This window comes from Aquarana catesbeiana, linkage group LG13, assembly GCF_042186555.1.
Source record: "Aquarana catesbeiana isolate 2022-GZ linkage group LG13, ASM4218655v1, whole genome shotgun sequence".
Taxonomy (NCBI): Eukaryota; Metazoa; Chordata; class Amphibia; order Anura; family Ranidae; genus Aquarana; species Aquarana catesbeiana.
Window position 1 is genome coordinate 76,548,122 of NC_133336.1, and position 16,368 is coordinate 76,564,489.

A 16,368-nucleotide genomic window follows, 5' to 3' on the forward strand; every position below is an offset into this window, starting at 1 on the left:
GCACTGCACACAGAAGATTTTTTACCTTCATTCTTTAGAACCACTTTAAGGTAGCTACTTATTATTGGAAAGATCTATAATGAATTGTATTAAAATTGTTCCCATTGAGTACCTATAACAAAGATTCTTGTATGTCAAAGCCAGGGACTGTATGTGTACTGACCAAGTATGAAAGAGTTAAGTGGATTTTCCAGGACAGTCATAGATTTTTTGGCTCCTTGCATAGTAGTAAATGCTAATCAGCAGTATTTACTGCTGACATTAAAGCACAGTCAGCAAACTGGACACCGATCTGCAGGGAATTTCGAGCTCTAGTAATGATTTGTTTCCATCATAGCTGTGCTTTGTATGCAGTGGGCATGTGTACATTGTTTTCTCTATTTCTCTTCTCTCTTTCTCTTCTCTCTTTCTCTTCTCGCTTTCTCTTCTCGCTTTCTCTTCTCGCTTTCTCTTCTCGCTTTCTCTTCTCGCTTTCTCTTCTCTCTATCTCTCTTCTCTCTCTCTTTCTCCTCTCTCTTTCTCCTCTCTCTTTCTCCTCTCTCTTTCTCCTCTCTCTTTCTCCTCTCTCTTTCTCCTCTCTCTCTCTCTCTCTCTCTATATATCTCTCTCTCTCTCTCTCTCTCTATATATCTCTCTCTCTCTCTCTCTCTCTCTATATATATATATATATATATATATATATATATATATATATATATATATATATACTCTCTCTCTCTCTATACCGTATTTATCGGCGTATAACACGCACATTCATTTTAAGAGGGAAGTTTCTGGAAAAAAACTTAAATTTTAAATAAGGAACTTTGAAGCAAAATAAGGGTCAGTGCCCATCTGCAGCCTCACAAGTGCCATAAATGCAGCCTCGCCATTGCCATCAATACAGCAGCCTCGCCATTGCCATCAATGCAGCAGCTTCGCCATTGCCATCAATGCAGCAGCCTCGCCATTGCCATCAATGCAGCAGCCTCGCCATTGCCATCATTGCAGCAGCCTCGCCATTGCCATCAATGCAGCAGCCTCGCCATTGCCATCAATGCGGCAGCCTCGCCATTGCCATCAATGCGGCAGCCTCGCCATTGCCATCAATGCGGCAGCCTCGCCATTGCCATCAATGCGGCAGCCTCGCCATTGCCATCAATGCGGCAGCCTCGCCATTGCCATCAATGCGGCAGCCTCGCCATTGCCATCAATGCGGCAGCCTCGCCATTGCCATCAATGCGGCAGCCTCGCCATTGCCATCAATGCGGCAGCCTCGCCATTGCCATCAATGCGGCAGCCTCGCCATTGCCATCAATGCGGCAGCCTCGCCATTGCCATCAATGCGGCAGCCTCGCCATTGCCATCAATGCGGCAGCCTCGCCATTGCCATCAATGCGGCAGCCTCGCCATTGCCATCAATGCGGCAGCTTTGCCATTGCCATCAATGCGGCAGCCTCGCCATTGCCATCAATGCGGCAGCCTCGCCATTGCCATCAATGCGGCAGCCTCGCCATTGCCATCAATGCGGCAGCCTCGTCATTGCCATCAGTGAAGCCTAATCGATGCCCATCTGCAGCCTAGAGGGGACGGGGGGTGGGAAGAGTGCCGACAGATTACATACAGTGAGAATCTCCTATGATAGACAGAACAGTGGTCCAATGGCGGCCCAGGAGACGGGACTTCCTATTACAGAGGCTGCCAAGCAAACAGGAAATTCTCACTGTATGTAATCTGACGGCGCTCGTCCCGCACCCCTCCGAGGCAGCCAAAATTGAAGTATCGGCGTATAACACGCACACGCTATTTGCACCAGATTTTCAGGGTGAAAAAGTGTGTGTTATACGCCAATAAATACAGTGTGTGTACATCTCTTTCTTTCTTTCTTTCTTTCTTTCTTTCTTTCTTTCTTTCTTTCTTTCTTTCTTTCTTTCTTTCTTTCTTTCTCTCTTTCTCTCTTTCTCTCTTTCTCTCTTTCTCTCTTTCTCTCTCTCTCTCTCTATCTTTTTTCTTCTCCATCCATCTCTGTCTTATCACTTGTCTCTGGTGCTTTTTCATCTTGGTCGCTCACACTCTTTATTTGGAATTTTGAGTGTTATTGTCCTGTTGAAAAGGAGGAAACTGTGATTAAGCAGTCTGGAACCTAATATTCATCTGCCGCTAGGATGTTTAGTATTTGTCACATGCAACAAATGAAATCTTTTACTTCTATAAACCGCACTAAGAGCCATGCAAAAGGATGCCATGACCAGCACACACATGTATAGGGATTCCTGGATGTCTTAATGAAAACCTGTGAAAAGAGAGATATAGGTGCTCACTTTCCCTCTCAATAGCAGGCTCCAGGGCTGGCAGGAGTTTAGTCTTTTTGAGACATGACTACCTACATGCTTGTTTCCTGACAAACTTGAAATTTACAGTTCGCAATCATAGCTTCTGTATTTTTACTCTCTCAGGTTCACTTTAAGCTTAGTTTTAGATTCCACCCCTGGAATAATTGACCAAAGGATTATTCCGACTACCACTGACATGGTCAAGTAGGAATGTTGTGTTCCCTCAATATAGGAATAAAATGACAGCTGTCTCATTGTGGTTTATCGCTTTCTCTTTGGTCAGCATTTGGCCGACTTTTTTTTCAACCCTCCCCAAATCTTTTTTGTTCTTTGCAGCACAATTTAAGTTGCAATTGTCACTGTGCACCTCCGTAATAAATATCACCTATATTATGATATATGTTAAATAGGCTGGCTGACTCACTTATAATCTAGTTGTTCTGTAGTGGACCGAATAAGGTTCCTCGGAATAAGTAAGAGGCCTTTCCCCTGCGCCATGCTAAGCTACTCATTGGTTTCTGTTATTTAATTTTGTTAATATGGTGTTATGTTCTTGTGCCCCTAGCTTTAAGTAGCCAGCACAAGGGCTTTTTATGGTGCTGAGTGGTTATGTTCTCCAGTCCCTGAATAGCTTTCCTTACCAGGGTGGCCATGATTGTTGTAGGTACACCACATCTCCAAAGGCTGAGGGTTTTTTATGCATGACTGTAAAAAAACCTTCGGTATGCAGGCCCACCCACAGCCCATGACTACTTACCCAAGCGGAATCCCAATGCAGCGATGTGTACGAGAGCAGCTGCTCTCCGCCTCCTTATTGGCTCAGGGACAGCAGCGGGAGCCATTGGCCCCCACTGCTGTCAATCATAGCCAGTGAGGAAGGAGTGGGGAGCAGGGCTGAGACACGTTCTGTGTGCCTTAATGGACACACAGAGTGAGTCTCGAGAGCGAGCATGTACTAGTGCCCCCCATAGCAAGCTGCTTGCTATCTGGACACTTGGAGATGAGATGGAGCCAGGAGTGCTGGCAAGGGACCCAGGAAGAGGAGGAATGGGGATGCTCTGTGCAAAACCATTACATAGAGCAGGTAAGTATGACATGTTTGTTATTTAAAAATAATATATATAACATACACCCCACAAATCTTTGTATGTAGCTGGTCTTTTTAGTATAGCTGCACGATTCTGGCTAAAATGAGAATCATCATTTTTTTGCTTAGAATAAAGATCACTTTTCTCACAGCGTAACATTATCTTTCACATTATACAAAAAAAATGGTTTAACTTTACTGTTTAGTTTTTTTTTTTATTCATTAAAGTGTATTTTTTTTTTTTTTAATTTGAAAGACCGCTGCGCAAATAAGGTGTGACATAAAATATTGCAACAACCGCCATTTTATTCTCCAGGGTCTCTGCTAAATATATATAATGTTTCGGGGTTCTGAGTAATTTTCTAGCAATAAAGATTGATTTTAACTTGTAAGCAGCAAGTGTCAGAAAAAGGTTTAGTCTTTAAAGGGGTTGTAAACCCTTGTGTTTTAATGCATCCTATGCATTGAGGTGAAAAAACACCTGGCAGTGACCGCCCCCCCCAGCCCCTCCGTTTTACTTACCTAAGCACTGGAACATCATCCGGTGGGGATGCGCTCTTCCTTTGCCCGGGGTTCTCGGCTCTTGATTGGATAGATTGATAGCAGCGCAGCCATTGGCTCCCGCTGCTGTCAATCAAATACAATGACGCAGGGCCGACTCATACATTCGGCGGCTGTGGACTTGGGAGGGCGCCCGCAAGGTAACCCCGGGAGAGCGCTTCTCCTAGGGGGTTTATATATAAAAAAAGATACTACGCTATAGAGTGTACAATGTAGTAAGCTGCAACTAAACGTGTTATATGAGACTAAACGGAAATACAGAGCGCGACTTTTTGCGCTATATCTCCTGAGGGGTTATCTGATGTGGGGAGGACCGCGAGAGCCGTCGAGGGACCCCAGAAGAGGATGTTCGGGGCCACTCTGCAAAACGAGCTGCACAGTGGAGGTAAGTATGACATTTTTTTTTGTTTTTGTTTTTTTTTAAATAAAGCTTTACAGTCACTTTAAGTGGTTAAACTTCTCATCTACACACACACAAGTTCATTCCTTTGATCTGAGAACAAAATGTTACTTTGTTTATAGTTATCTGAGATGTTTTGGGTTTTTTTCAGCTGTGAGAGAACTCTCTGCACTTGTCAGATAGAATCGGGAAATGCTGTTTTCATGATCGGGAAGGAATAGAATTGCTATTTCGATTCTTAACGATTAATCGTGCAGCTCTAGTTTTTTTTTTTTTTCTTTTTTTTTCTTTTTTTTCAGCTCTAGTTTTATAGCAGGTGTTTTTAACTGCAATCTTCTAAATTCCTCCAGGTTCAGACTGACCCATCTGGACTTTACATTGCTACTAGCTGTTCAGACAAAAATTTATCAATCTTTGACTTCTATACCGGGGAATGTGTGGCCACTATGTTTGGACATTCAGGTAACAACATTTTCATATATTTAATCTCTTCCTACCCACAGTCTGTATATAAGAGTCGTCATAGTGCAGATACATGAAAAATTTCCTCTTTTTAGAGCCACCAGCTGATACCTTGCATGGCTGATAGTTCTCAATCCGAGCTGTCACTGATAAGGGGGAAATCGTTCTGCTGAAAAATATAAAATGCAGAGCTGCTTTATTAACCATTTTTATTTTAACTTAAATAATAAATCTGTAATGCATGCAATTATTTCAACTAAACTGTTTATAATTGTTTTACAGAGGTTGTGACTGGAATGAAATTCACCAATGACTGCAAGCACCTTATATCTGTGTCTGGAGACAGGTATGGAGGTCATTGGGATTACATAGTGCCTTTGTACATATTGTCTTTTTGTTGGAACCTTTTGTATTTGGGACCCCAAAAAAAGGCATGTTGACCATTGTATTGAAAAGCACTGGCATAAATTAGAGGCATGCTTTACTTTGTCACTTAAAGCCCATTAATGGTTTATTTCTGCAGTTGCATTTTCATTTGGCGCCTCAGCTCTGAGATGACCATCCGTATGCGCCAAAGACTGCCTGAAATGAGACAGCGTGGAAAGGTGGTAGAGAAAGCAACACCCCACAAGACAACTAATGCACGGTATGGGACAGGAACTGGAAGATTTGCTACTTTATGATTTTATACTTGAATGTTTATGTTGGCTTGAACTCCTATTCCATTTTTCCATTTTTTTTTTTCAATTTTCAAGTAAAATGGAAATGATCAGTTTGTCCTAGTTACAGATTAGTTCCCAATTTTTATCCCCAGGAGCAAAAGCTATATCTTAAAGGATGAGTTCACCTTATTTAAAAAAAAAAAAAGTAATGCACTTTTTTTTGCAGGTAAAAATAATGCACATTTATTATTTTTTTACACTGGAACCTGTAAAGCATTGTACCTGCGGTCTGCTGAAACCAGAATTCTGCAGACTCTCAGTACACTGTCTGCCCATACCTCCGATACGGGCAGGCAGTTACTGATTTACAGGAAGAATCAATGCACTACGAGGACGCTCACCAGTGCCCTCATAGTTCATTAAGAACTACTAGCCATCAGCTGCAACAGACAATGGTACTTGTAGGTCATTCACAGAACTCTGTGAATGAATGACATGGGCAGAGCTCCGCATGGCCATGCTGTTTTTAATTTGTGACAATAGGGGTGGGGAGAAGATCCTTGCTTGCTGTCACAGGGAGAGGGGGGATAAGGGGGAGAGGATGCAGGAGCTGAAACATGTTATATGTTCCACCCTAAATATGGGTGGAACAGGTAACATGTTCCAAAGAGGAACTTAACCCTTAAACCTGTTATGAGAACAGTGGAGACAGAACGCTGTGAATGAAGGACACGTCATGTGAGTGGAGCCTCACATGGCAGCTCAGTTTTTAAATTGTGACAGTGGGTGCAGGGAGAAAATCTCCTGCCCACTGTCACAGGGAAGGAAGGATTGGGGGGAGAGGAGGCAGGAGCTGGAACTTCTTACATGTTTCACTCTCACCTATATTTAAGCGAGTAACTTATTCCAAGATGAACTTGGCCTATAAATAAACATACTAAAGATAGAAACTGATTAGTTGCCACGCGCAGCTACTCCAAATTCTGTCTGCTCCAATTTTCATAAATACCCCCCACTCTCCTTTTTGAAAGTTATTGCATCCATTTTGTTATTTTAATACTCCAAGCAGAGAACTGTGGGAGATTAGCTAAAATACTTTCATTTTTCCTTTACATACTGTATACCCAGTAAAGTGACTGGCCTCAGATGATACACAGAGATTAAACCAATCCTCCTACATAAGCTGTAACTGTTTATCTCCAGTCTTTTCTTCTACAGCTGTTCAAAGTGCAGAATTTATACAGCTTGTCTGAGCTTTCAAAAAGCGAGGGACAGAGAGTTGAAGTTACACTCTGCAGAGCTCAGTGAAGGGAGCTTTGAGAACTGATTGGAGGAAAAGACGCCCTCCTCCCCCCTTTCACAAATCACACAGGAACAGAGCTAAGGCTGTCAATCACAGGCTGTGTGCTGGATTTCCCCCCGCTCCCCCCCCCCCCCCTGTCATTTTTTTTACCTCCTGGTGTCAGAAAAACTTGTCAGAAGTGACTCATGCAGATATAAGAGGAATGAGGCAGCTGACAGAAATGACACTTAGTGCTCTGGTTTGAGACAAGTACACACAATAGAATGATATGCTTTGTTCATATTTAATGTCAAAGGTTTACAACCACTTTAAAGCAGACTTAGAGCAAGCCTTTCAATGATCTCTTTACATCCTTTCTGATATTCTTAGTATGTTTTTAACTTTAGCTGCAGATATAGTACATCCTCTAGTCCTATCCTAGATGTGTTGAGTAAGCAGTCTTTTTATGTTCCCAGAAGGGAGACCATTGCAGTGATGTGTCCAATTCCTGCACTGTCATCTGACAGTGACAAAGAAGGAATTGATGAAGGGAGCGACGAGGAGATAACAAGTAAGGCAATGAGTTTAATTTAGTTAGACCATGTCATGTTAAGTTTTCCTTGTTTTTTTTGTTTTGTTTTTTTGTCCTCTAACATCCACTAAGGAATTAATAGCATCCAGTGTCTTGAAATCTAAAAAATTATAGTTTTTGATTACATGGAGAAAGGTTAAATTGTCTCAGTATACAATGTTTGAGACTTGTATATTTTTTATTTTTTTTAAATTATTTGTTTAATGTTTTAGATTTGGATAAGCCCCCAAATATTGCTGACTCATTTGAAAGAAGTGGATCTTATTGGGAAATGAAGAGGGTAAGTCTCCAGAGTAATAGCTTGTTCTATAAGAATGTATCGGAGTGTGTTCGCTTGGAGTGATCAGACACATGTGGGAAAGGCAACAAAATATATGCTGCCCGTCACTGGAATTGATTTACTAAAGGAATAAACTGTTCACAAAGCACATGAATAAATTTTATTGCTCTCGTGCCCCCTCGCTCTCGTGCTCCCTCCCTCTTGCCCTCCCTCCTGCCTTTTTCTTCACTATGGGATGATTTACTAAAACTGGAGAGGGCAAAATCTGGTTTAGCTCCACATAGAAACCAATCAGCTTCCGGTTCTTATGTCAGTTTTACTGAACAAGCTGAAGTTAGAAGCTGATTGGTTTCTATACAGAGCTGCACCAGATTTTGCTCTCTCCAGTTTTAGTAATTCAACCCCTATGTCTCAATGTATAAGCAGCCAGAGGCAGGGTTTTGTCTCCCTTATGTCAAAGTTGCCGCTTAATTGGTGGGGTATAGATCCATAGAATGAATAAAGCAGAAGCAGGGAGATTTTTGTACTTCTGGTTCCCAGGTACTGCTTCTTCTCAAGCAAGCCCTCATGAGAACAGTGAGCAGCATAGTAGTGACATTACTGAATCTCTTTCTACTTTTAGTATGTGTTCTGTTGAAGCTAGAATGACATTACCAAATCTCACTCCTAATTTCATGAGACTAGTAGTCAGAGGCAGCAGTGCCAATATGATGTCACACTGCAGAGATACAGCTATGAAGCTAGAGAACACAAGTGCCTAACAGTCACATGCCAGGAAATGCACTTCTGTTTTTCCCTGAGGAATTCCATACAAAAGTAACATTTTCTGAGTAAATTAACCTTTTTAAATGTTCTCTATAAGGTGGCAAATGTAATTACCGGTACCTTGATTTAGCTCTTGCAACTCCAGGGATTACATTACTTTTTAAAAACAATTACTGGCTTAAATCCCACAAAGTGTTTAAGCCTCATCTCTTTTATTTAACATTTACATTTTTATTGAGTGTCGGAAATATGCGCTCTGCTACACAGGTGCGGCACTGTCCTGCCCCTTCTCTCTGCTGTTCATTCACAGAACACATTGTATTTTGTGAATAGGTTAATAAAACAGAAAGCCTTCCATGATTGGACAAGAGGAAGGGAAGGATAGGCAAAGCGGCTGCAAATGTCACAAAGTGGCATACACCTCATTGGACTTGACCCCTTATAATCCAGCACATGTTTAAAAGTGCTACAACTCCTGGAGCTCTTCCTGACTTCTTTAAGTCTATTTCTCTTTTAATGCAAAAAAAGTCTAGCTTGATGCAGATTGGCATTGTAAGCCAATGATCTACCAAGACACGTAGATCCTTCCCCATTTTTGACTGCCCTAGCTGTACCCCTCTAGATTGATTGTATGTTGCCTATGTTATATTGTACTTATAGCGAATGTTTCTTTTATGGATGGATATAATGACAGTATATATTGTAACTGATTGATTTTTATTATTTTTTATGGTGATTTTGTAATACACAAAAATAATATTGATGTTATGCAAGTCTTTAAATACAAATCAGCTAAATTTCCTAAGTGCTTGCAAGTTGCTAGTAATTTTCTTTTCCATCTCAAGGAAAAGGAGGCTTGCATTGCCCAGCGTTCAGACTCTCTTGAAAAGACACGCAGACAACGTGTCCGCTGGTCCCAGCCTGGAAACCTTGAAATGACAGTGAAGTCGATGCTTGATCTCCGCCAGCTTGAGTCTTTCTCTCCATCTGATGACCACCTAGGACACCACGAAGAACAGGGAGCAAAGTTACTTGAGTCAAATGCACAGGCTAGTATGATGAGAAATGTGCACAGGTGTACCACGCCTATAATAGTGCTGTGTATGTACATAGTAGGCAAGCTATCTTTAAAATGGCATTGATGGAAACTTTATATCATGTACTGGCAGTTTATTAAGTGGGAGGAGTAGGGAAAGTCCTCTTTATATGACAAATTAGTATAAAATGCATAATTGTATAAAAAGAAGCTTTCACATACAGAAAACAAATACTGCAGCTCTAGAGCTAAATTGGTTACCAGGGAAAATCGAGAGAGTGAATCTTCCCAATGAGGTCATCTTTACAGTTTTTTCTAATTTTTTTTTTTGCTGTTGCAGGACCCATTTGTTCCTCATTGTGGCCCTGCCCGTCCCCGTGTTATTCGGTTAATGTCATGTGAGGATGGAGTTTTCAAACAGGAATTGGATACACCAGAGGGCAAGGAATGTGTCATCTACCCTGATACGGGGGAAGAGCAGGCTCTGGATACTTGCAGGTAACTTATAAAACTTTGTTTGCAACCAGTTAGATTATTTTCTCCTTCCGTGCAGTAGTGGTGCTCCGAAATGAAAATTCCGAAACCGAAAATTCAGGATTTACTTTGCCAAAAACCAAAACAGAAATGGGCGTTTAAAAAAAAAAAAAAAATATATATATATATATATATATATATATATATATTTTATATATAATTGCATTATATTTTACTTTTAAATGAATATGATTAATTTTAATTAATATGAAATCATTTTTGACCATTATCGGCACTGATAACCCTATTTTCGGCTATTATCACCACCGATAACTCTATTTTCAGGCGATAAGCTTCAACTGGAATTTATCGGCACCTTTTTTTCTATAGCCAAAACGCCAACAACCCAGTTTTTGGGCGATAATTTTTTGGCAGCCGATATATTGTGCATCCCTACCATGCAGTCTTTCTCTTTTCTTTTAAAATAGGCTTAGTTTCTGCTTTCTGAATAGCAGGCTAAATATGTATTTTTGCTGAAAGCAGGACTGGGAATTTGAACTAGTTATGTCTGTGAACCAATAAACAGGACCAGCAGTACCAGACATGACTTCAGTAATGCAGACACACTTTCCATAGGGAAAAGACTGCTCACAAGCCAGTCCTGCATGACAATAGTGCCCTCCACAGTCTGTCAGGTGAACACCTCAACTGTAAATCTATTTGTGCTTAAAAGAGAAAAACTCTGGATGCGTTGCACAATATAGTATGCGTTGAATGATCGTACCATACACACTTTCAAGGACAAAAAATAAATAAAAAAAAAACAAAGTTGTAAATGTTAACTGATTTATTTCAGCCTATTTACTCAATTTACTTCAGCCTATTTACAGTTCGTCCCCTACTTACGAACTTTCAAGTTGCGAACTGTCAAAGTTACAAACATGCATTTGCATGTCCAATCATGTGAGTTAGTTCACATTTCTGGCATACATTCTTGTGTGCATTCTCTCTACCAGTGGTTGTGCTTCTGTGTACTTTACTGAATACAGTACTGTATCTTTAGTTCAACCTCTTTGTCCATGTATTATTTGTGTGAAATGTATTATAAACCTACTACAGTAATTTATTGGGCCAATTGTGTTGGTTGGGCACTTTGTTGGACTTACAAACAAATTGGACTTGCGTACAAGCTCTCAGAATGGAACTTGTTCATATGTAGGGGTCTGTAAATGATTTACTTATGGTACTACAAAATAGGGGCTGCCCATACTTGGACACAAGACCTTTTATGGTGGAGCCCAGCGTGTGCAATTAGCCAAAAGCCAGCATCTGTATTATTCTGCCACCTAGTGGGAGTGTTTAGAGTGAGGATATGGAGCACACTTGGGTGCAAATGTAGCACAAGAACAATTAATTTCTATGATGCAATGAAATTGCGCATTTTTGGTCTACGGTAAAATTGTGTATGTACACTGATAGCATTGTGAATTAAATGCAAGATCCCTATAAAAAAATGTAATCAATTACGCAATCTGAGTGGTCCCAAAACAAAAATGCTATAATCAACAATTTATAGAGTAAAACGTTACAGCACTTTAAAATTGGAACTGACTGGGCAAATTGTAAAATACTGTACCAGTTATTTTGAATGTACAGTATATGTTTTCAGGGCTTAAGTTCTTCAATAGATCTCCTCCAAGGAGTGCACCCACATCCCATTAACTAGAATAAAAACCCACTAAAGAAGGAAGAACTTTTTGGGGGCTTTTAACTCCACTTATCCATACATGAACACATTATAAAAAATATATTTAATCTTTGTTTCAAATATAAAAATTTTATAAGCCATAAGTACAGTATTCCTGGTGTTCCAATACAGTGTGCTTTTCATTAACTTGTAAATCACATGTCCTCTAGTAGATGGTTCCTAAACATCAGCCTAAGTTAGCTTATGGCTGTACAGTATCACAATTTGCATAGTCAACACTTAACAATATAGGGCGGCACAGTGGTGTAGTGGTAGCACTCTCGCCTAGCAGTAAGAAGGGTCACTGGTTCGAATCCCAACCACGACACTACCTGCTTGGAGTTTGCATGTTCTCCCTGAGCCTGCGTGGGTTTCCTCCGGGTACTCCGGTTTCCTCCCACACTCCAAAGACATGCTGGTAGGTTAATTGGATCTTGTCTAAATTGTCCCTAGTATGTATGAATGTGAGTTAGGGACCTTAGATTGTAAGCTCCTTGAGGGTAGGGACTGATGTGAATGTACAATGTATATGTAAAGCGCTGCGTAAATTGACGGCGCTATATAAGTACCTGAAATAAATAAATAAATAAATAAACAACTGTCCCAAGCTGGCTGCCTTCTTAAGGTTTGATTCATATCTATGCAGTTTGTGACTGGTTCATTCTACAGTGAATTTTGCTGTGTGTTTTTGCATTTGCAATTTTGCTGTGATTTGCGTTTTTTTAATGTTTTTTTTTTTACGAATTTTTGTTGAGCAGAATAAAAAACACAAATTAAGCCAAAATCTCAGCAAAAACGTACTACATACTTTTCTGTAGTTTCCCCATTGAAATCTGTGGAACCGTTTTGCGTTTAAGAAAAAAAAGTCCCTGACCCTTTCCAAAAACGCAGCGGCTGAAAAAAGCATAGATGGGAACATGTCCTATAGAAAACCATGTTAAATGGACTGTACTGCGTTTCTGCAAAAACTAAAGCACCAAAAAAAGCATGTGAACCGAGCCTAAGGAGAGGTACAGAGGTAAGTGTTTTGGACAGCACAAATGTTACAGCAACACATCATAAAATGTTTAAAATTGAGATCAGCGGCCATGTCTCCATCCACCAAAAAGTAGACCAAAATCAGGTGGCTGATCGCCAGCATTTGAGGGCAAAACTTGGAGGTTTATATCTGCCTAATTTATGTGGCCCTCTTCCTTCTTGGCCCTTCCCTTTCTTCCCCTATCCTTCGTCTACTTTTTGTGGATGGAGATGTGCTCGCCAATCTGACTACCATTTTAAAGAGTTTACGAAATGCTGCTGCAGCATGCTGTACAAAATACTTATCTCTGTACTCCTCATGAAGCGCTCCAGAAAAACCAGGAAACATGTTGAGAAGAATAAAGAGAATAAAGATTGACTTTGTATATTGTGGTACTGTACAGCCATAGGCCAAGCCATAGCCAAGTTGATAAAGATTGACTTTATATTGTGGTACTGTACAGCCAGGCTAACTAAGGTTAGCATTTCAGAATTACAGTATCTCACAAAAGTGAGTACACCCCTCACATTTTTGTAAATATTTTATCATACCTTTTCATGTGACGACACTGAAGAAATTACACTTTTCTACAATGTAAAGTAGTGAGTGTACAGCTTATATAACAGTGTACATTTGCTGTCCTCTCAAAATAACTCAACACACAGCCATTAATATCTAAACCACTGGCAGAAAAAGAGAGTACACTCTTAAATGAAAATGGCCAATTTGGGCCCAATTAGCCAGTTTCCCTCCCTGGTGTCATGTGACCCATTAGTGTTGCAAGGTCTCAGGTGTCAATGGGGAGCAGGTGTGTTAAATTTGGTGTTATCGCTCTCACGCGCTCTCATACTGGTAACTGGAAGTTCATCATGGCACCTCATAACAAAGAACTCTCTGAGGATCTGAAAAAAAGAATTGTTGCTCTACATAAAGATGGCCTAGGCTATAAGAAGATTGCTAAGACCCTGAAACTGAGCTGTAGCACAGTGCCCAAGACCATACAACAATTTGACAGGACAGGTTCCACTCAGAACAGGTGTCACCATGGTCGACCAAAGAAGTTGGGTGCACATGCTCAGCGTCATATCCAGAGGTTGTCTATGGGAAATAGACGTATGAGTGCTGCCAGCATTGCAGCAGAGGTTGAATGTGTGGGGGGTCAGCCTGTCCGTTCTAAGACCATATGCCGCACACTGCATCAAATTGGTCTGCATGGCTGTCGTCCCAGAAGGAAGCCTTTTCTAAAGATGATGCACAAGAAAGCCCGAAAACAGTTTGCTGAAGACAAGTAAACTAAGGATATGGATTACTGGAACCATGTCCTGTAGTCTGATGAGACCAGGATGAACTTATTTGGTTCAGATAGCGTCAAGCGTGTGTGGTGGGAACAAGGTGAGAAAAAAACACAAGTGTGCCTTGCCTACAGTCAAGCATGGTGGTCATGGTCTGGGGCTGCATGAGTGCTGCTGGCACTGGGGAGCTTTACTTCATTGAGGGAACCATGAATGTCAGCATGTACTGTGGCATACTGAAGCAGAGCATGATCCCTTCTCTTCAGAGACTGGTTCGCAGGGCAGTGTTCCAACAGAATGACCCCAAGTGCACCTCCAAGACGACTACTGCCTTGCTAAAGAAGCTGAGGGTAAAGGTGATTGGCCAAGCATGTCTCCAGACCTAAACCCTATTGCGCATCTGTGGGGCATCCTCGAACGGAAGGTGGAGGAGCGCAAGGTCTCTAACATCCACCAGCTCTGTGATGTCCTCATGGAGAAGTGTGAGAGGACTCCAGTGGCAACCTGTAAAGCTCTGGTTAACTCCATGCCCAAGAGGGTTAAGGCAGTGCTGGAAAATAATGGTGGCCACATAAAATATTGACACTTTGGGCCCAATTCGGACATTTTGACTTAGGGGTGTACTCAATTTTGTTGCCAGCGGTTTAGATTTAGACATTAATGGCTGTGTGTTGAGTTATTTTGAGGGACAGCAAATTTACACTGTTATACAAGCTGTACACTCACTACTTTATGTTGTAGCAAAGTGTCATTTCTGCAGTGTTACATAAAAAGATATAATACAATATTTACAAAAATGTGAGGGCGTACTCACTTTTGTGATATACTGTATGTGCTAGAGCAGGGGTAGGCAACCTGGGGCCCTCGAGCTGTTGCAGAACTACAAGTCCCATTATGCCTCTGGGAGTAATTGTACCTGCCAGCCTTGCAATGCCTCATGGGTAATGTAGTTCCACAACAGCTGGAGGGCCCCAGGTTGCCTACCCCTGTGCTAGAGGACATGTGATGTACAAGCTAATGAAAAGCACAGCTCATTCGAGAACGGAGAACTGTAGCGGTAAAGCATATATTTATGTAATGGAACAGCACAAATACTGTACTTATAGCTTTTAAAGAGAAGTTTGTTTATATTTTAAACAAATAATTAAGATAATAATTAAAATGGATGTTTTATGATGTGTCCATGTATGGAGACGCGAAGTACTTTTTATTTATTTTATTTTTTTTGGTGGTCTTTCATTCAGTGTATATTAATTTTAGCATAGATCACCTGAGATGTGCAGTTAGTGTACTGCTAGCTATGATGGTGAAAATGTTGCACTCTTCCAAGCCATCTGGGGATGCCATGTGATTGCTGATAGCCTGGCTGGAGGTAAATCTAGATCACATAATGCTGTTAAAGTGTTATAAAAAAAACCTACAATGGTCACTGCCAGCCCCTCTATTAGAGCCTGGCATACCACACTATGTAAGTCATTTGCAAAAAGGAGCGTTTTAAATACCTATTTAGAGCTATCGTGAGGCCAGTCACATGACTCGCGGATGCTTTACTGCACAGAGACAGGGCTTCTGCAGGAGGCCATGTGATCTCCCCGGCTTATGTCAGAGGGAGATATTGGCCCCTCCCGCAGAAGCCATGTATCAGAGCTGTAAAGTGGCCGTGAGTCACGTGACTGGCCTGAAGATAGCTCTAAATAGGTATTTACAAGGCTCGTTTTTAGAAATTACTTTCATAGTGTGGTATGCCAGGCTCTAATAGAGGGGCTTGGCAGTATTTTATAAATTTGACTTGGCAAACAATTTAAATAATACACTGTACCTTGCAGTATGCTATACAATGTCTTAGCTGCTTATCTGTGATATTGTCATTTTAGTATTTTTATTTTTCATACCGTCTGCTGTACAGGTTACTATGCTTTGTATATATGTACTCCTGGTGCAGCTATGTACTGATTTTGTTTTGTTTTTTAGTGAATTTAGGATAAGAGGTTTGCCTCTTGAAGGTTATGATGTACAAGAGAAGCACAGTCCAGACAGTGCATGTTCTGTGGATTACAGTAGCAGCCGCCTGTCTAGCCCCGATCACCCCAATGAAGGTCAGTAGTGGCTTTATGTAAGTGGTTGAGTTTACAAATACTTTCAGAAAGAAAAACGCCTATGTGATTAGGCTGTGGTGGAACCAGCCATTCTCTGAAAAGGCTCAGTTTGACTAACCAAGAACTATACAATCTATGGGTCAGTGTTACTACTCTCTTAGCATTTAAATATAGCAGACATATGAATGGAGGAAAAGCTGCACAGGTTTCCTCTAGATAATTTTAGAGCATACCAGCACTCAAACCAGCACTCAAAACTATTGCAATAAAAAAAAATATATTGTTTTTTGTGAATTATGGTG

The 16,368-nt window shown here is 40.9% G+C and overlaps 1 protein-coding gene across 2 annotated transcripts in view; it reads left to right on the forward strand.

The window, feature by feature from the left end:
- MAPKBP1 (mitogen-activated protein kinase binding protein 1) overlaps positions 1-16,368 on the forward strand; it is a 255,393-nt gene that overhangs the window by 215,699 nt on the left and 23,326 nt on the right. For both annotated transcript variants that reach the window (XM_073609140.1, XM_073609141.1), the window contains exons 18-25: positions 4,711-4,822; positions 5,105-5,168; positions 5,346-5,468; positions 7,243-7,337; positions 7,571-7,638; positions 9,249-9,452; positions 9,780-9,937; positions 15,942-16,066. In XM_073609140.1, coding sequence (XP_073465241.1) covers positions 4,711-4,822; positions 5,105-5,168; positions 5,346-5,468; positions 7,243-7,337; positions 7,571-7,638; positions 9,249-9,452; positions 9,780-9,937; positions 15,942-16,066 — 949 coding nt within the window. The remainder of the gene's footprint in view (positions 1-4,710; positions 4,823-5,104; positions 5,169-5,345; positions 5,469-7,242; positions 7,338-7,570; positions 7,639-9,248; positions 9,453-9,779; positions 9,938-15,941; positions 16,067-16,368) is intronic.